The sequence below is a fragment of the Zonotrichia albicollis genome, chromosome Z, assembly GCF_047830755.1.
Source record: "Zonotrichia albicollis isolate bZonAlb1 chromosome Z, bZonAlb1.hap1, whole genome shotgun sequence".
NCBI classification, from domain to species: domain Eukaryota; kingdom Metazoa; phylum Chordata; class Aves; order Passeriformes; family Passerellidae; genus Zonotrichia; species Zonotrichia albicollis.
Window position 1 is genome coordinate 17,424,246 of NC_133860.1, and position 15,849 is coordinate 17,440,094.

Sequence of the window (15,849 nt, forward strand, 5' to 3'; positions counted from 1 at the left end):
CCCTCCTCACAGGTTTGATTCATATTATTTTTCAAAAATGGCTTGTCATAGAACTTTAAAATTTATTTAGTCTTTGAGAGAGGTAGCATGTATAGTGGTGACAAGTAACAATTATGACCTTATAACAACAATCCTGCCTTGCCAGATTTTTGTTCCCCACCTCCTGCATAACACAAGCACTTAGGGAATTCACTTTGCTTCAGTTAACAGGAGCAAGTGAAATACTGGAAATAAAAATCCATCAGAAAAGAGAAGAAAATGAGAAAACAATCAGGGACAGGGAGAGCAGGTGCCAGTACTGCCAGCATTGAGCCATCTCAGGCCCTTGCTCAGCAAAAACTTCGATCCACTTGGGTAAACCTCTAGTTTTGACTCATTCATTTAACTGGAGAGGAAGAATGGCAGAAAATACAATATTTTATTCCTTTTTTTCTCTACCTGTACTGACAGCAACTAAAAAAACCCTCTCCCATGTATTCCTGAAAACCGAAAGAACGTTAGAATCTTTTGGTTCCATTCCATGAGGTTGTTTGGGGAGGAAGGGGGGAAGTGTTCTGATACCCATTAGCAGCAATTGTCACACTGATTGCTGTGATAAGCCAATTTCATGTCTTTATTTCCCAGGTCCCCGTCTCTGAAATGCTTAATATTGCTGTCCACACAAGGTGGCACTCACTTTTTTCAGTTCAGTGCAAACTGTTTCAGAGATGAGGGGATACTCTGTGTTCTTCTGCAAGCTGCTTGCTAGGTTGTACCTGCTTTAAAATGGAGGTCATTCTGACTGAATGTCCCTATTTGCTCTTTTTTTCATGATAAGTATCTCATAAACAGCTTAGAAGAGCCAGTTGTAGGAAGAGCCATGCAGGGAGAAAGGTGTTCTTCCCTAAATTGAGGCTGAATTAACCTCAGTTATTAAATTTCTATGTGCCAACTTACCATCCTATGAATAATTGTCTTCGTGTCGTGGAGAAACTGAGCTAATTAAGCTGAATTATAACTGATGTGATTAAATACAGGATAAACAAATACTGGGAAAATATCAGCAACTTTCTTTAGAAGCAGACAGAAGGTACAGAACCCCTACCAGGAGTTCTGAGCTTACAACCAGGAGTTCAAGCAAAACTGCTTACATTGCCCATAATATCCTTCTAAAACAACAGAAGATAGGTTATTGCTTGAGAATAAAATATTGCCCTGGGTTTTCCTCCCCTCCTTCTTTCAAGTGATTAAATAAAGGATTTCAGGATCAAAAGTCAGTATTACTAGTTCATACTGTACACTTTGCAAGCATAAAAACTGAAGAGAAGCCTTTGACAGTATCAAGTTAATCGTCAAAAAGCAAGACCATAATTTAATAAAGTTCTGCAGTCAAAGGAAGTAGAACAGGTAGTAATTGTCTGAAAGAGCTTAATGGCATTTAGATTTCTGTTAAATTAATTATGCCATTAGCACTCAAAATACTTAAATTTTGAGTGATGATGGGAAAACCGTTAAAAAACAGTTTTGCACAATGTTGTTCTGCTCCTTTAACTCCCTCTCCCCTCCTCATCATTGCACACAGCAGCCAGCCTCTTCTGTCCTCTCTTTCACCCCAGCTTTATCACATCACAATTACAATTTTGGAGCAAAATTGCTCTAAATGCAAAAAAAAAAAGTTTCAAGATTTGTAACTTCTCTGCAGACAAGGAGGTGGAGGCCCATGTCAAACCCAAATTAACCCTAGCTTCAGACTGATCAAATACTTCAATGCTAAAATGATGGTAAAATATATAACCATTTTTTTCTACACCTAAAGCTCCAATTAAACATTCTCAAAGATCTTTTTCAATACCTTAAACCTTTCACTCCTTAGCTACATTTCACAGCCCTCTGCAGCAATCACCAGGCTGCAAACTGAATAAACTTAACTGCCCTCACCCTCTGAACAACAGCAACCTGTCCTTCTCTCCAGCCCAAGGAAAAGAATTCCCTCTGTTTGCACCAGTCCCCTCCTGGTAGCAATGAAAACAAGCAGAAGAAATAGGAGGCCACTTCTTTTTCTACAGAAGGTAGGAAAATTCCTCTTTCCTTAAATTAGAGCACTGTCAAGCTTTTAAAATACCTATTTAGAAGAATAAAACAAACTCCCAAATCCTCAGTTTCCTCTCCTATGGGCACAAAGGATTAGAGAGGTTTTTTATAAGGCACAGGGACAGTTCTCATTTATCTTTTCTGCCACTTCTCACATGTATTTCAAATAGTGCAGTGAGACAGGTGCTAGCAGAGTCCAGTATTGTTATGCTGCTTTCAGTATTAGTAACTCAGTTCTGCATGCAGCTAATGACTGAGTCAGCTGGCATTTGCCTGAGCAGCAATGAAAGTGTGCAAAACAAACATAAGTTTTAATTTATGTAATTTACTGTGTTGATTTTTCTCCAAGTATCTGAAACTGTTAAAGACAATACCAATTACAACATAATTAATGTAATCATTGCAAGACTACAGGAAAGTCAGTGATTCTAAAACATTATTGCATGTGTAGGCAAGACAAGCTGAACCCTTGATATTCATGCAGTTGTTGCCACAGTAAAACTTATAAAAGTTGCTGTTGCACAATGCTTCTTCCAAGAGACACAGATCTTGCATTAAAGAAAAAAAAACAAACCTGGAAAAAGACTGCACAGAGGATTAGCATCCTCTACCTATTCCCCCCTGCAGTAATTCCTTAACTTTGATTTTGTCTGTACAACTAGTCCTTATAGTCCTTGCCTGACAGGCAGATTAGTTTCTGACTAAAAGATTTCTATTATCACCACTCAACTCTGTGCACTGACTCGTAAGCATCGAGGTGATTCAACTTCTTCAAGAAAAAAATCATCACTAACTTTAACCTGAACAATACACCAAGTGTAAGTCACAGAAATAACTCAAGTACCTTAGTTTAATTTTAAAAAGCCTAACAAACTCAGAGCTCAAGTGAACAAATGCAGACACTTTCATGATGAGTCTCAGCCCACGAGATTAAAATATTTGGTAAGACATACAATAGGCAACTCTTCTTCAGCTAAGCCCCAGCTCAGCAGTTGCTGAGTTGAAAACACAAAATGGAAATTAACCTATAAAATAGAATTAGTTTTTATAATTAACTGTGAACAGCAAATTGAAAATGCTTTGCCTTGAAGGGATCCCAAAAGGCATTACTCTAAGCTATCTGTGATGTCACATAGGTGTACAAGATTTCTGGTACCAAGCTCAAAAGGATGAAGTACATGAAATCCTGAAAAGGTGGCAGAGTCAACTTGCTACCTTTAAAATTTATTTATGCACAAGGTATTCACTAAAGCCTAAGTAGTGAATATATTTGGCACAGAAAGCAAGAATTGTAACACCTTCCCTTTTTCTTCTGCATTTCACTTCTAACAAGAGCAACTGCTCTGGCAATGCACAGTATCAACAGAAGATGACACTGAATTCTTTCTTTCTTCTATCCCTGTTGAAAAGCTGGCTACTCAGAAATGAGATAACAAAACACAGAATGGCTTGGTTTGGAAGGAACCTGAAAGATCACCTAGTTTCAACTCCCTGCCATGGGCAGGGATATCTTCCACTAGACCAGAGATCCATCCAGCCTGGTCCTGAACACTACCAGAGATGGGGCATTCACAACTTCTCTGGGCAACTTGTTCCAGAGCTTCACCACCCTCAAGACAGAGAATTTTTTGCTAATATCTTATCTAAATCTACTCTCAGTTTAAAGCCATTTCCCCCTTTCCTTTCACTCCAAGCCCTTGTAAAAAGTCTCTCTCCATCCTTGCAGGCTCACTTCTGGTACTGGAAGGCCACAATTAGTTCACTCCAAAGCCTTTTTTTCTCCAGGGTGAAAAATGCTCCAGTCCTCTGACCATCTTGGTGGCCTCCTCTGTGCTGGCTCCAGCCGGTCCCTGTGGTTCCTGTGCTGGGAGCCCAGGGCTGGATGCAGTGCTCCAGGTGGGTCTCAGCAGAGCAGAGCAGAGGGGCAGAATCCCCTCCCTGTCCTGCTGCCCACGGGGCTCTGGGTGCAGCCCAGGATACACAATATACAGCTTAAATGTTAAGGCATTTTGAGGATTCTATGATTGTTATATGCTGTCGAACAAAGGGGAAAAATGTAATGATGGAAATGGTTTTACCCCCATATATTTCTTAACACTGATTCTTTAACTTTTATGACAGCCAAGATTTTGGTTTGGTTAAAAGCAGATATTACCTCCAAGGGCTGACTTGAAAAAAAGAAACATAATTTACAGCTGACTACTTTGTTAGTTCATAAGGCACCATCTCTGTTTGGGTGCAATATAATGAACATACTAACATCAAAAATAATTTTGTCACTTTGGAAAGAGTAACATCAGATGGAGAGTTTAAATTGATAAGTCTATCAGAGCAGACTTAGCTAATCTAAGTAATTAGAGAAGTTATTCTCTTTTTTACAGTGCCCAGGTACAGCCAGTCTTTTTCTGTCTCATTCTGCATGACTTTAAAGAAAGATACAAGAGGCAAATGCGAGCAGTAGAAAGAAAATAAGCAGATCACACAAAGCAAGCAAACAACATGTTCCCAAGGATCTCCTATGTCCTCTCCACACTTTTAATTACTGCATGCAGATGTTATTTCTTCCATATGTTATTTCATCCATAAAAGAAACCTGGAAGACAGTAGGCAAGAACAACTTCCTCATTCTTCACAGGCAAATCTAAACTAATTTCTCTTGTCTAGCCCAGCAGTCATCAGAAGGAATGAAATTTCAGGGAGCTATTTGAAATTGATACCAATATAAACATTACCTTTAGACACTCCTGGTTTTTCAAATCTAGGGTTATTTTCTATTAAGTAGACATATTTTCACTTGATGAACAATAAAATGGAGCAGCATTCATATTAATTCTTATGGCTTCCCCTTTACCTTCCCACTATCACAGAAGACTGAGTAACTCCCTCATCAGATTTCTCACTTTTTCCCCATTACCATTTTGCACTACCTTGGGCCAGCAAGCAAGAAGTGCACTTCAGGTCTATGACCAGAAATACAGGGGGGTCAAGCTGTTCTTTGCTTCTTTAATTTACCAATCCATATTACTCAGCAGTAAAACTTCACCAGCAGTCATGATTGGGGATTAAAAATTCCTACATTCCTCCTTTCATTTTCCATTCCTGGAAAGGAACCAACTTCTCTTGAACCACTGACCTGTGAAAGACAGAAACACATTCCTGTGTATTCTGCAGCTCTGTTTGTACATACCTTGGGCCTTAGGTCATGTAAGTAATTACTGATTCATCCCTACCAATACTATGCCTTTCTTAAGTCTGGTGCAGACTCAGATCCAAGGCCTCAAACATCGGAAAGCTAAAATCTGTATATTCTTGGTGTGAAATAAATAAAGGAAATTATTTAACTAAATAAGGGAACTAATTCTGTAATTATGAGATGCCAACAACTCTCTAGACTTCCCTTCCAGCATAGTGTACTGGTTTGTCTTCATAAAAGACATGATCCTGAGTATTACTGCACCAATATTCAAGCTATTTTTACTTCCACTAAAAAAATCTTGCTCTTGATGCCCTGTACTTCACTTTCAGAATAGCTAAATAATACTCTTTAAATAATCTGCTAACAATCACAGAAAATCTAGAAATCCTAAATTTAAACCATGGACCAGACAGGAGTTACTTTATGTTGAAGACAGAACTTGGCATGGAGTGAGAACACTTTATTAAAATAAATGCTGACTGCAAATCTTTTTATCCCAAAGCTCCTCAAGAATTCAGGTTTCAAACTCACTGAACAGTTCTGGTTGGAGAAAAATTGATGGGTAGAAAGGATCAGTGGTGTGAAAAACATATCCCAGCAGTCATAAGGAGGATTTAACTTTTCAGAATGGAACACAGATGGGTGGCTCCTGTGGTGTTTTGATTGAGATGCTCTCATTTTGCATAATCTTTTCTAACAGAATTTTAAAAAGCCTGGCAGAAGGAAAGGCACACACCACTGGAAAATAGCTGCTTAAAAAGATTCAGAAAGCAAATAGGCTGAAATGCAGAAAAATTAGTACCATTCAGTCCACATGTTCGTTCCTTTTCCATTGGGATGGCCCGTCTTCTCCTTAAAGCGTTTGGAAGGTTATTTGCACCATAGATAATATGGGGATGGGATGTTCCCTCCTTCTGTGGATGCTTTTTAATGGGCTCAATGAAGTAATCCCCATGGGGCAGATGGAAATATCCAGTCTGAAAATAAGCACAAAAGAGTTAATCTCTTCTGTTCAATACTAGAAGACAAAAATAAATATACCGTTCATACCACCAACCCCAAGCTTTCCTCACAAGCCAGTCATTTACACTGGAGAAATATGAACACAACAGGTTTTTAGTATTTATTCTGCTGCCTACATCTAGGCTGTTTCATACCTCACAGTCATTACAGCCCAAAGTGAAACAAAAAAATATCTCCTTCCTAATAACCTGAAACTGAGTCAAAGACTCTCATATTTTTACAAAGCCAGTAAAAGGTCAAAAGCTGATTTGACAAACATGATACACGAGGAAGAGCTGCATCTTCTGGTGTTTTGCATCCATTCCCCAGAGATCAAGACTGGAATAGAAGCTGTTTCATAAGTGCAGATTGAAATTCTGTTCCCAGCTGCAGTCCCACAATCAATTACCCAACCCATCAGACGGGCTGGACTCTGTGGCCCAACTTTGCCTCACACCATAAGCCCTCACTGGCCCCCAGGCCAACACTACAATGGAAGCAAAAAGAAGTTTTTCATGAATTATCAAGCCATTAAGAACATCCAGGAGATCAGCTAAAAAGGCTGCAACATTTCACAGGATGAAACTTTTGCATCAGCTCCCTGCTTTGCCTAAGCTACAGCGCCTTTCACACCTCACGCAGGATCCTTTCACACCTTACTCTGCCATGATCCAGGACTCACTTCCAACCAGGCATGGCCTTGGCCCATCGTGTCTCAGCGTTTTGGCAGGGACTGCAAACACTGCAAAACCACTGTCCTGCCCTTCCATGTCAAGATATACGGAGCAATATTGAATCTAAAAGCAAAGGATCTACTGACAACCCAAACCACACTGGGGATGGGACAGGAGGCTGGGGAATTCCAGTCTTGGCTGGGTTTCCTCTTCACTTTCTTGCTGTGGTCAGTGGACCCCTCTTAGCCTATTCTGGAAGAGGGAAAAAATGCAGTAACAGTCTGTTCCTGCAGCTTCTGTATTCAAACACAGAATGGCAGACAAATTTTCAAATCTTTTTAAATATTCCAAAGCCTTAGAGTTTCTCTGGATGGTTGGGAAAGCCAGTATGAGATTAAGGATATGAAAGAAATAATATGAATGGAAGAAAAGCACTCTTATAAAACTATAAAATAACCATGGGCTCTACATACAAGGAGACAAGGGGCAGCTCAGTAAATACCTTCTGCCTCCACACATATTGCCACAGGGCCAGTACATCCCACAGCAAACTTGTGCAAATAAATAACTGTGACTGTCATTTCACAGTTTACCCAATAGCTCTGAAGATCAGAAACTCTTTCTTTCCAATGGAAGTCAAAGATTTAAAGCCAGAGGTTGGTCTTGGTGTGAAGGTGCGTTTATACCCCCAAAGCATCAACGGTTCAGGACTCATAGTCACATGTGTTTGCTCATCTGGGATTTCAGCTACTGCCTGCATGGGTTTTGTTTCATTTTTAAGAAAAAAGAGATTGAGACTTCTGATTATTAAACAACGTACCAAAAAAATGCTTATGTTTCTTTTTAAATCATAAATCAAGGCACAGGGCCAGAGCCAGACACAGAAGCATCCACATTCACACTGGATAAAACTTTCAGGCAAGAGTGAATCCATGCAGCAAGAATGCATCTACAGTGGTCATACCAGGAGATCTGTGATGTGGCTTTCCCCATGCTGCTCAGGGAATCAGTGCACCTTCATAAATCCTTGCCCATTCCTTTTCATTCCACAGGGTTCAATCTTCCCTGGATATCTGTCTGGATTATTTGATTAATTTGGTGGGGTTTTAAGTCAGTTGGGATGAAGAAGAACTAGCCACCTTCATTTGCAGACCCAGATTTTTGAAAGCAAGTGGTAATAGTTGCCGGATTATTGTGTCAATGTCTATCTGCAACAAGAAAGGCCAGACAATCCTATAAAAGGTGGAATAAGCCTATCAGTGGTAAGTTCAAGCTCCTCCATCAATGCTTGCATGTTAAAATTCAGCTGTCTATCCAAGTTGTATGGAGCAGGGAAAAAAGCAAAACTTCATTATATGAATAGGACTGTAAAAGTCCATTTCCAGCACACAGAGGGGTTCCAAAAGCTTCCAGAGACTTCCAGCACTTACTGAACTCTTGCTCTGCATTTGCACTTTCACTCTGCACAGGCTATCCACCAATAAATTAAATGCTGAGACTAACTGAGACCAAAGGAAAAAAAAGACCAATCTTCACATTAAACTTACTTCAAAGCACTGAGGACTGGCAAAATTCCCTTTGCTGATTAAATACGTCTATAGTTTTGCTCTTCATAGCTGTTCTTTTCTGACTCACAAATATAACAGCAAGAATTTTTCATTTAAAGTCCATCAGATTTCAAGTTATGTAAATACAATATAAGCTTTTTTTGAGCTTCACCTGCTTTTGAGTGCATTCACACAGCCTCAGAACACACAAAGGAGGGCAGTTATGAAAGCCTCATTAGAAAACAGCCATTCATATTTACATTAATGAAAGGGTTTAGTTATCACCACAGGAAAAAAAATTACTGCAGAGAAGCTTTCCTCATTTGAACTTTCTTATGTAAAGCTACCAAGTAACACAGCAACAGACATGGTCAGAAAATAGGGTTGGGGTGTGTGTGTGTGTGCATGTGTGTGTTTGTTTGGGGGGTGTTTGTTTCCCTCAAAGCCTACAGGTGAAAAATCTACAAATCTACCACAGCATTTTTTATGGACTGTTGTTCTCCCCTCTTTCAAATCTCACTCTTTGCCCTCAGATTCTGACATGCTGTGGCTGCAAATGTTTACCATACTGTATTGTAGTGCTGCTACATCACTTCATGGGATTTTTAACTCATGTGCCTCATTATTTTGACACAAACAGCTCCATGAACATATCACATCTCCTACATTGCATGTCACTTGCCAAAACGACACTGATGATCCTGGAACACCTCTGACTTAAAAGTTTTCAACCATGTTTCAAAATGTTTTGATTTTCAGTAGAATCTGCATTTTCCAGTGGAAAGCACATCATTTTTACATATTTCTTTCAGTCAAAAGCTCAGAAGTTTGTCAAAACACATTTTCTGGCATGTTTTTTTCAATCAGTTCCAAGTGGGAATCTGAAGTTGAGTCCTATGGGAAGGGAAAGAGCAGCTTTACTCTTGGCTATGGTTATGAAATTGCAATACTACACCAGACAGGAGGGCCTAGAATTAGTGGGTGTTTGTTAGGAGAAAAAGGGAAGGGAAAAAACAACAATCTGTAGTCTAAAGTTACAATAACCGTATGTTGACAATAATGCTCAAAAAAATTGCATCTGTAGTGAGAACAGTGAGTAACTCCACGAAATTAAACAATATTTCTGACAACAAGTCAAACAAGAATTTTGACAACAGGACAGTGACAGAACCTGAAAATACAGCAACTTTTAGAAGCAACATGAAAGAAGAGGACAAGATCTGAGTTTTACCTTTAGGTACTTTGCTCCAAGTGCTTATTATAACTGTAATACATGGTAAGAGAAACTAAGTTTGAATACAAGAATTAAAGAAAAAATTGTGGCATATGAAACATGCATTATCAGAGAACTACAGCTGCAAATAATCTAAACAGAACTGGTAAAGTAAATGATCTGTTAACATTACACACGCTAAATTTATTTTAGCTAATCACTTAGTTCCTTTCTGTATGTCCCTTTTTTTTTTCCCAGGGATCTTTCTTTTTGAATTTCTCATCTGTTCCTATTTCAGCCAAAAGAAAAACCTAGCATCCAGATGAGATTTTTCACTACATCCTCAGACACAGCTAGAAAAAAACCACTTGCCATGATGTCGCTCAGAACAGAAAGAGATTGGGGTTTTTAGGTACTGAGTAATTTGATGAAAGATTTTTATGAACACCACCCACTCTAACTCTAACACACTTCTACAGAAAAAAAATCAATGCTTTTAGCACAATTTAGTGAAGAAAGTGTAATATTGAAACATAGCCTTGTGGTTCAACATAGCTTTGGTTTGAAATAAAAACAGCTTATTTTTTGTGACAAAGTAAGTGAAAGAACAGAATACTATAATTCCATGAGATTTTACATACTTTTGTCACACTTGCTATAATATTTTAGGAACTGACAGAAAACTGGACAGAGGTCCAGAGTTATGCCCTGGACAATGTGAGCTCAGAAAGTTCAGACACAGATGGTAAGGGGGAAAAATAGCCAAATTTACAGTAAGATGGGCTTTTGTGGAAGGAAATAAGGAATCTGGAGAGGAAGGATTGTCTGACATCCTCCAGTTCCCAGGTTCCTAAGGGATCCATCAGTTCTGGATACTTCAGAGAGAAGGGTCTTTCTGGCTGGGAGGATATCCTCAGCCAAGGAGAGAAGACAAGTCTCTAGGGCCACATCCATCAGCTACCACAAAATTACTTAAGATACACAATCACTCAGAGAGACCTGGCAGAGAATCAATCCTCTGGTTTATAACCAGCTTAATGGTGACTACACTCAACTTCATTTTTTCTATTCACTCTTTCTGGATGAAGGTTATCTAGAATAAGTCCTAAGGCATTAAAGCCCCTCACTTTTATAAAGACATGTAAGAGAAGCAAACAATCCAAAATATGCATTCATTTGCCCCTCTGCTATGACACAGATACAGTTCATTAAATAATTCTGAATCAGGTGTCACTTCTATGGACCTTGAACTCACTCTAAGCTTTGCATCTCACACAGAATCCAAAACAGCCTAGGTACATTTATTTCTACTGAGGGAAATTCTTTGTGAAATTAATCTTCTGCAGAGACTGCAGCGTGCTCACTTGAAAATATACAACTTGGAGCATGTAATTTTAAAAGACGAGATGTCTTGCTCATGCTTCACTCAGGTCATGGCATCCTCCACCAGCATCTTTACTGTCTATCCTAAAAATATATTACTTCTTCTATTTTGTGATTTCCCTTAAGAATAAAGAGTCCAGGTATCTTATTCCTATTTACTTGTGCATACCCTGTTGCTGCACGCATCATAGAAATATCCCATCTTCTTTTCTCATTACAGAAGATCCACAAATGATGATAATTGCCTGGCCATTAAATTTCTTTGAGCCTCGTTAGGTAGCATCTCTGCAGCTCTGAAATCCAGCAGTTCATGAAGAACATGAAGCTCCTACATCTCTAACTGTGCCCAGCAGCAGTCACTTCATATTGTCCAGCTCCTTTCCACATTCTCACTTTATACTTTTTGAAATACATCCCATTGGATCCACACAAGCCAAAACTGTCCTTCTTCGCTGCACTTAAAGCTCAGACACACCATTAAATTCCAACAGGGTAAAACTTTTTTGCCCACTAGAGTACTAGCAACTGGACATTTTTATGGTCTTGAAATAGAGCAAATAAAGTATTTAATAAACTTTACACAGCACTCAGCGCTGGTTCCAGTAAGCTGAAACAAGGTGTGTTTGCCACATGCTGAGCATGCAGCAGGTAGATGGCATGGCACAGTTGATTAAAATTCATTAACTCAATCACAGTTTCAACCCCTCTTCTATTTACCAGTGTGATTTTCACACTGCAGCTGAGACAGACCACCAAGGACTGCCTGAAGTCCAGAGCACTCTGAAGATCTCAGGCTCCTTCTGTCAGTATTTCCTTGTTGCCCAGCTGCTGCAGAGTGCCCTGGGTCTCGGAGCAAGGTCACAGCTCTTTGGGCTGCCTGTTCTGTCCAAAGGCTCTGAGGTGACACCCCACCAGCACAGCCTGGGTGCACGGCGCCTCGCCTGAGCTCTGAGCCACACAGCAAGCTACGTCAGCTGAAGATGTTACCTTGAGAATTAAATATGCCCAGATGAGTTTCCTGCTGCAAAAGTCAGCTAGGTCACACTAGAACTGCATCAAGCAAGGACTATGAAAAAGTAATTAAGTCTCAAGCTCTATCTCAGGGTGAATATAATAGCAAGCTAAATATAAATTTTAAAATCAATCAGCTTTGCTATCCAGCTTGAAGGATGCTCTTTAGTGAACAATAACATACCTTTTATGAGTTTTTTACTATTCCCTATATTTATGCTTTGCCCTTTCCCCTCCTCCCCTGTTTTTATATTGGAAGCTTTATGGTAACTAGTGGGGAAGAAAGTGATAAAAACCCCCGCTGCTTTTTCAAGAGCAAGAGGCTTCCTTTGACTTCAGTCCCAAGAGGGTGAGATTATCAAGTTTTTACTTCATTTGGGATCAAAAAACAACTGAGGCAAGTGTTACTGTTCTGAGACAAAACAAATAGTTTGCCCAATCCCTCCAAAGAAAATGTGGGAGAGTAAGAAAGAGCAACAGCTGTTTTCTTCATGGAAAATACTCTTGGAATATCTCATTCTAATTTTTCTAATCAAATTTGTTCAGAAAGCACTGTATCCAGGGGGCTTACATGGTACTAACTGGAGATTTTTATCTTGTTGATATTAAAACTGCTGTTCATGAAAATGCAAATTAACTATGTAAAAATAGTTTGTACTTCTCAGCATTTGAAATCTCCGCTGGCACTTTGAATGAGAAGTTTTAAAGCTTTGATTTGGAATCCAGCACATTTTCACAGTTTGCAAAACAGGTTACGTCTGATGACTTAAAACCTATCTAATGTCAAAGAGTGAAGATTTTACACCAGATTGTTAAACAGTTCCATGCCTAAACAGTGGTTTCTGTTAAGAATGAAAAGACAGGCAAGAGGATTCACAAAGCAGACATGATCTCTAATCACAGAGACAGAAAGCACCACGGTTGTTTTGGCTTCCTGCTCACTTATACTCTAAAACTAATTTCAAGCCACTGAGCATGACAATGTTAATTTTGCAGAGTTCAAACTTTATTAGAGAATAATTAAATGCAAACATTTGATCAAATGACAAGTGGCTTTGTTTCTATTGACAAGTATTGTTTGTATTACTCTGACCTACAGGACCCCCAGTCAACAGCCAGAAAGCAGAGATACAAATGATGACAGCTGCCACAACGTGTGCAGTTCGATGGAAGAAAGCACAATTATCCCATTTTCCAGGGGATGAAAGTCTGTCAGGAACCTTACTCCTCTCAAGAGCAGAGCAAGGGAAGGTCACAGCCAAACTTCTTCCTCTCAACAGAAATTATTTTGCTTGATGAAAATTAAGTCTGTGAGGAAACATCAGACTGAGCCACCTGTTGATGCTCTTCTCCTCTCTTCACTCTGTTCAGCCCAAAACCAAGAAGTGGTATCAGAAGGAGACAGGATATTTTAGGTCTGCGTTTGTCATCATAGGTGTGTTGAAAGAAAAGGATTCTGCCTCTTTTTTTTCCAAACTCATGAAGCTTCACAGCACAAACAGGACTTAAGAATGAATTTCACCATACCACGGAAGGGTGATTCCATCAGTTAACATCAGTGTCATTTCACAGTGCCCTTAAAGGCAGCCTGTACTGATGCCCTCAGCCTCTTCTTTACTTAACACCCATGTTTCCAGTGCCATTCCAGAAGGTGACTTCCCAGTACCAAAGGAACTGCACAGTGACATGGAAGAATATTCTAATGAATCCATGAGGAGTCATGGATTCTGCTCAACAACTGCAGCTTGAAACACACTGCCCTTGTATCCAGGGTGTGTGTGCAAGCAGCTGCTCCATTTGCTCTACACAGCCTTGTGACAGCCTGTGAGCCATGCTCAAGCTGCAGCTTGTTGTGCTGTCCCTGGGGAGGAAGGAAGGGGGAGGGAGCTTATCAAAACCAAATACCTTACAAAACAGGAAAGTTCAGTCCCAGCTGAGGGCAGCTGTGGTGAGTGACATGTTACACCAAAAAGGTTACTCTGCACCACAAACTAGTCTCTGTTTAGAAAGGGACTGAAAGCAGGAACTGGGATGCGGAAGGAGAGGGGAAAAGAAATCAAATTAAACAACAAAAACAAGATTCAAACTGAGAGCCAGTACTTGCAGGACAAAGTGCAGTCTCTAGCAAACAGCTCATGCTCAGCACGTGTCACTCTGGGAAGCAGCATGATGGTAACTGGCAGTCACCACAGATGGGCTGAACTCCTTCTGGCCTGGGGCAAAGCACACACAAATCACTTGACTTTCCTGGCTATTTCTGGCAGCCTGAGAAGCTGGAAGAAAACAAAACATTTTTTCACCCAAGTCGGAGGAGGTTGACATCCCTGCTGTGCTGGGAGCCCAGGGCTGGATGCAGTGCTCCAGGTGGGTCTCAGCAGAGCAGAGCAGAGGGGCAGAATCCCCTCCCTGCCCTGCCGCCCACGGGGCTCTGGGTGCAACCTTGGAAACAGTTGGGTTCTGGCCCAAACATGTCTCTCCAGTTTAGAAACAAGGACGTCATGTGGCACAGTATCAAATGCTTTGCTCAAGTCCTCCTAGATGCCATAAAAAACTGGAAATCAGAAATGTTTTAGAGAGGTACCAGAAATGGCTGCATAAATTTATGTAGGGAAGATTAGTCCCTCATTTTTGAACACAAAAATACCAACTGCAGCTCAGAAACAGACTGCACATCAAGGAGATATTCCTACTTTCCATCCTTCTCTTACTCCTCTTGCCAGGAATCTGCTATTGATCATGATTTCCTTCTGAAAGTCAGTCACTCATACCCAACAAAGCCAAGGGTCGGGAAAATTAAAATCCTCCACCAAGAAGGAAATCTCCATCTGCTGCTCAGATGCAGTCTTTGCAGGACCTTTTTCAATAGGAAAAGAGCCTTTCTTGGTTGAGTGCTTCTTCATTCTTCCTGCAGTCCCAAGGGCTTGTCCCTATTGTACCTTTCATGCTCCAGGTTTCTATTTCCTTGAAGCTGTAACATCAGCCTCAGATACCCCTCAGGGAAGTCAGCGCAGAACCTGTGCACACCTCTGTCACGTCAGACTAACCCTTCTTGTCCCAGACTAACTTTGGGGCAGGCTGGGCTTCTGGGGCTGACCTTGTGCTGCCTTGTGCTCAGATCCTCAGGCAAGCAGCAACCACTTCTAAAAGAAGTCTCCATTGCACAAACCATTCCTGGAAAATACACTTTTGTCTGCCTGCAAAAAAAAAATGTCTTAGTTGTACAACTCACCCATGACTTCAAAGGATGCGATTTCAGTCAAAAACTTATTAATTTAAGATTTTCGTTTCACACTGTTTTGATATGTGTGGATATGTGTGGGTTTTTTCTTTGTAAACTATTTCTGTAAAAAACCAGGTTTTGACGGTTGAAAAAATTACTAGTTTTATTTCAAACAGACAAAAATTAGACCTTACATAAAAATCATTCTTTATCTGCAAAGCGATTAGTTTTCCTGTTTTGGAAATACAACACTTCTTGCAATAAAAGCATTTCATTTTGTCTTAAAAGCAGCAGTCAGCCTTTTAGGTTTGAATGCAGTATGCCATAGCACCAAAAAAAAGGCCAAAATAGATAAGAATTGAGCTATTTATCTGGAGAAAAAATTGCAGTAAAACATTCTTTGGAACCAAGCAGGTGAGGAAAAGTATTTTGCTATAATAATAAAAGGACTCATTTTCTTTCTGTTAAAGTTCCACTGTCTTCTTTTGTTCACAGGGTGTTAAAGTTTTCTCTCTAAAACTGGCATGTTTTGA

The 15,849-nt window shown here is 40.0% G+C and overlaps 1 protein-coding gene across 1 annotated transcript in view; it reads right to left on the reverse strand.

The window, feature by feature from the left end:
* Window positions 1-15,849, reverse strand: part of ADAMTS12 (ADAM metallopeptidase with thrombospondin type 1 motif 12) — a 143,392-nt gene that overhangs the window by 84,580 nt on the left and 42,963 nt on the right. The window contains exon 3 of the mRNA XM_074532749.1: window positions 6,069-6,243. Coding sequence (XP_074388850.1) covers window positions 6,069-6,243 — 175 coding nt within the window. The remainder of the gene's footprint in view (window positions 1-6,068; window positions 6,244-15,849) is intronic.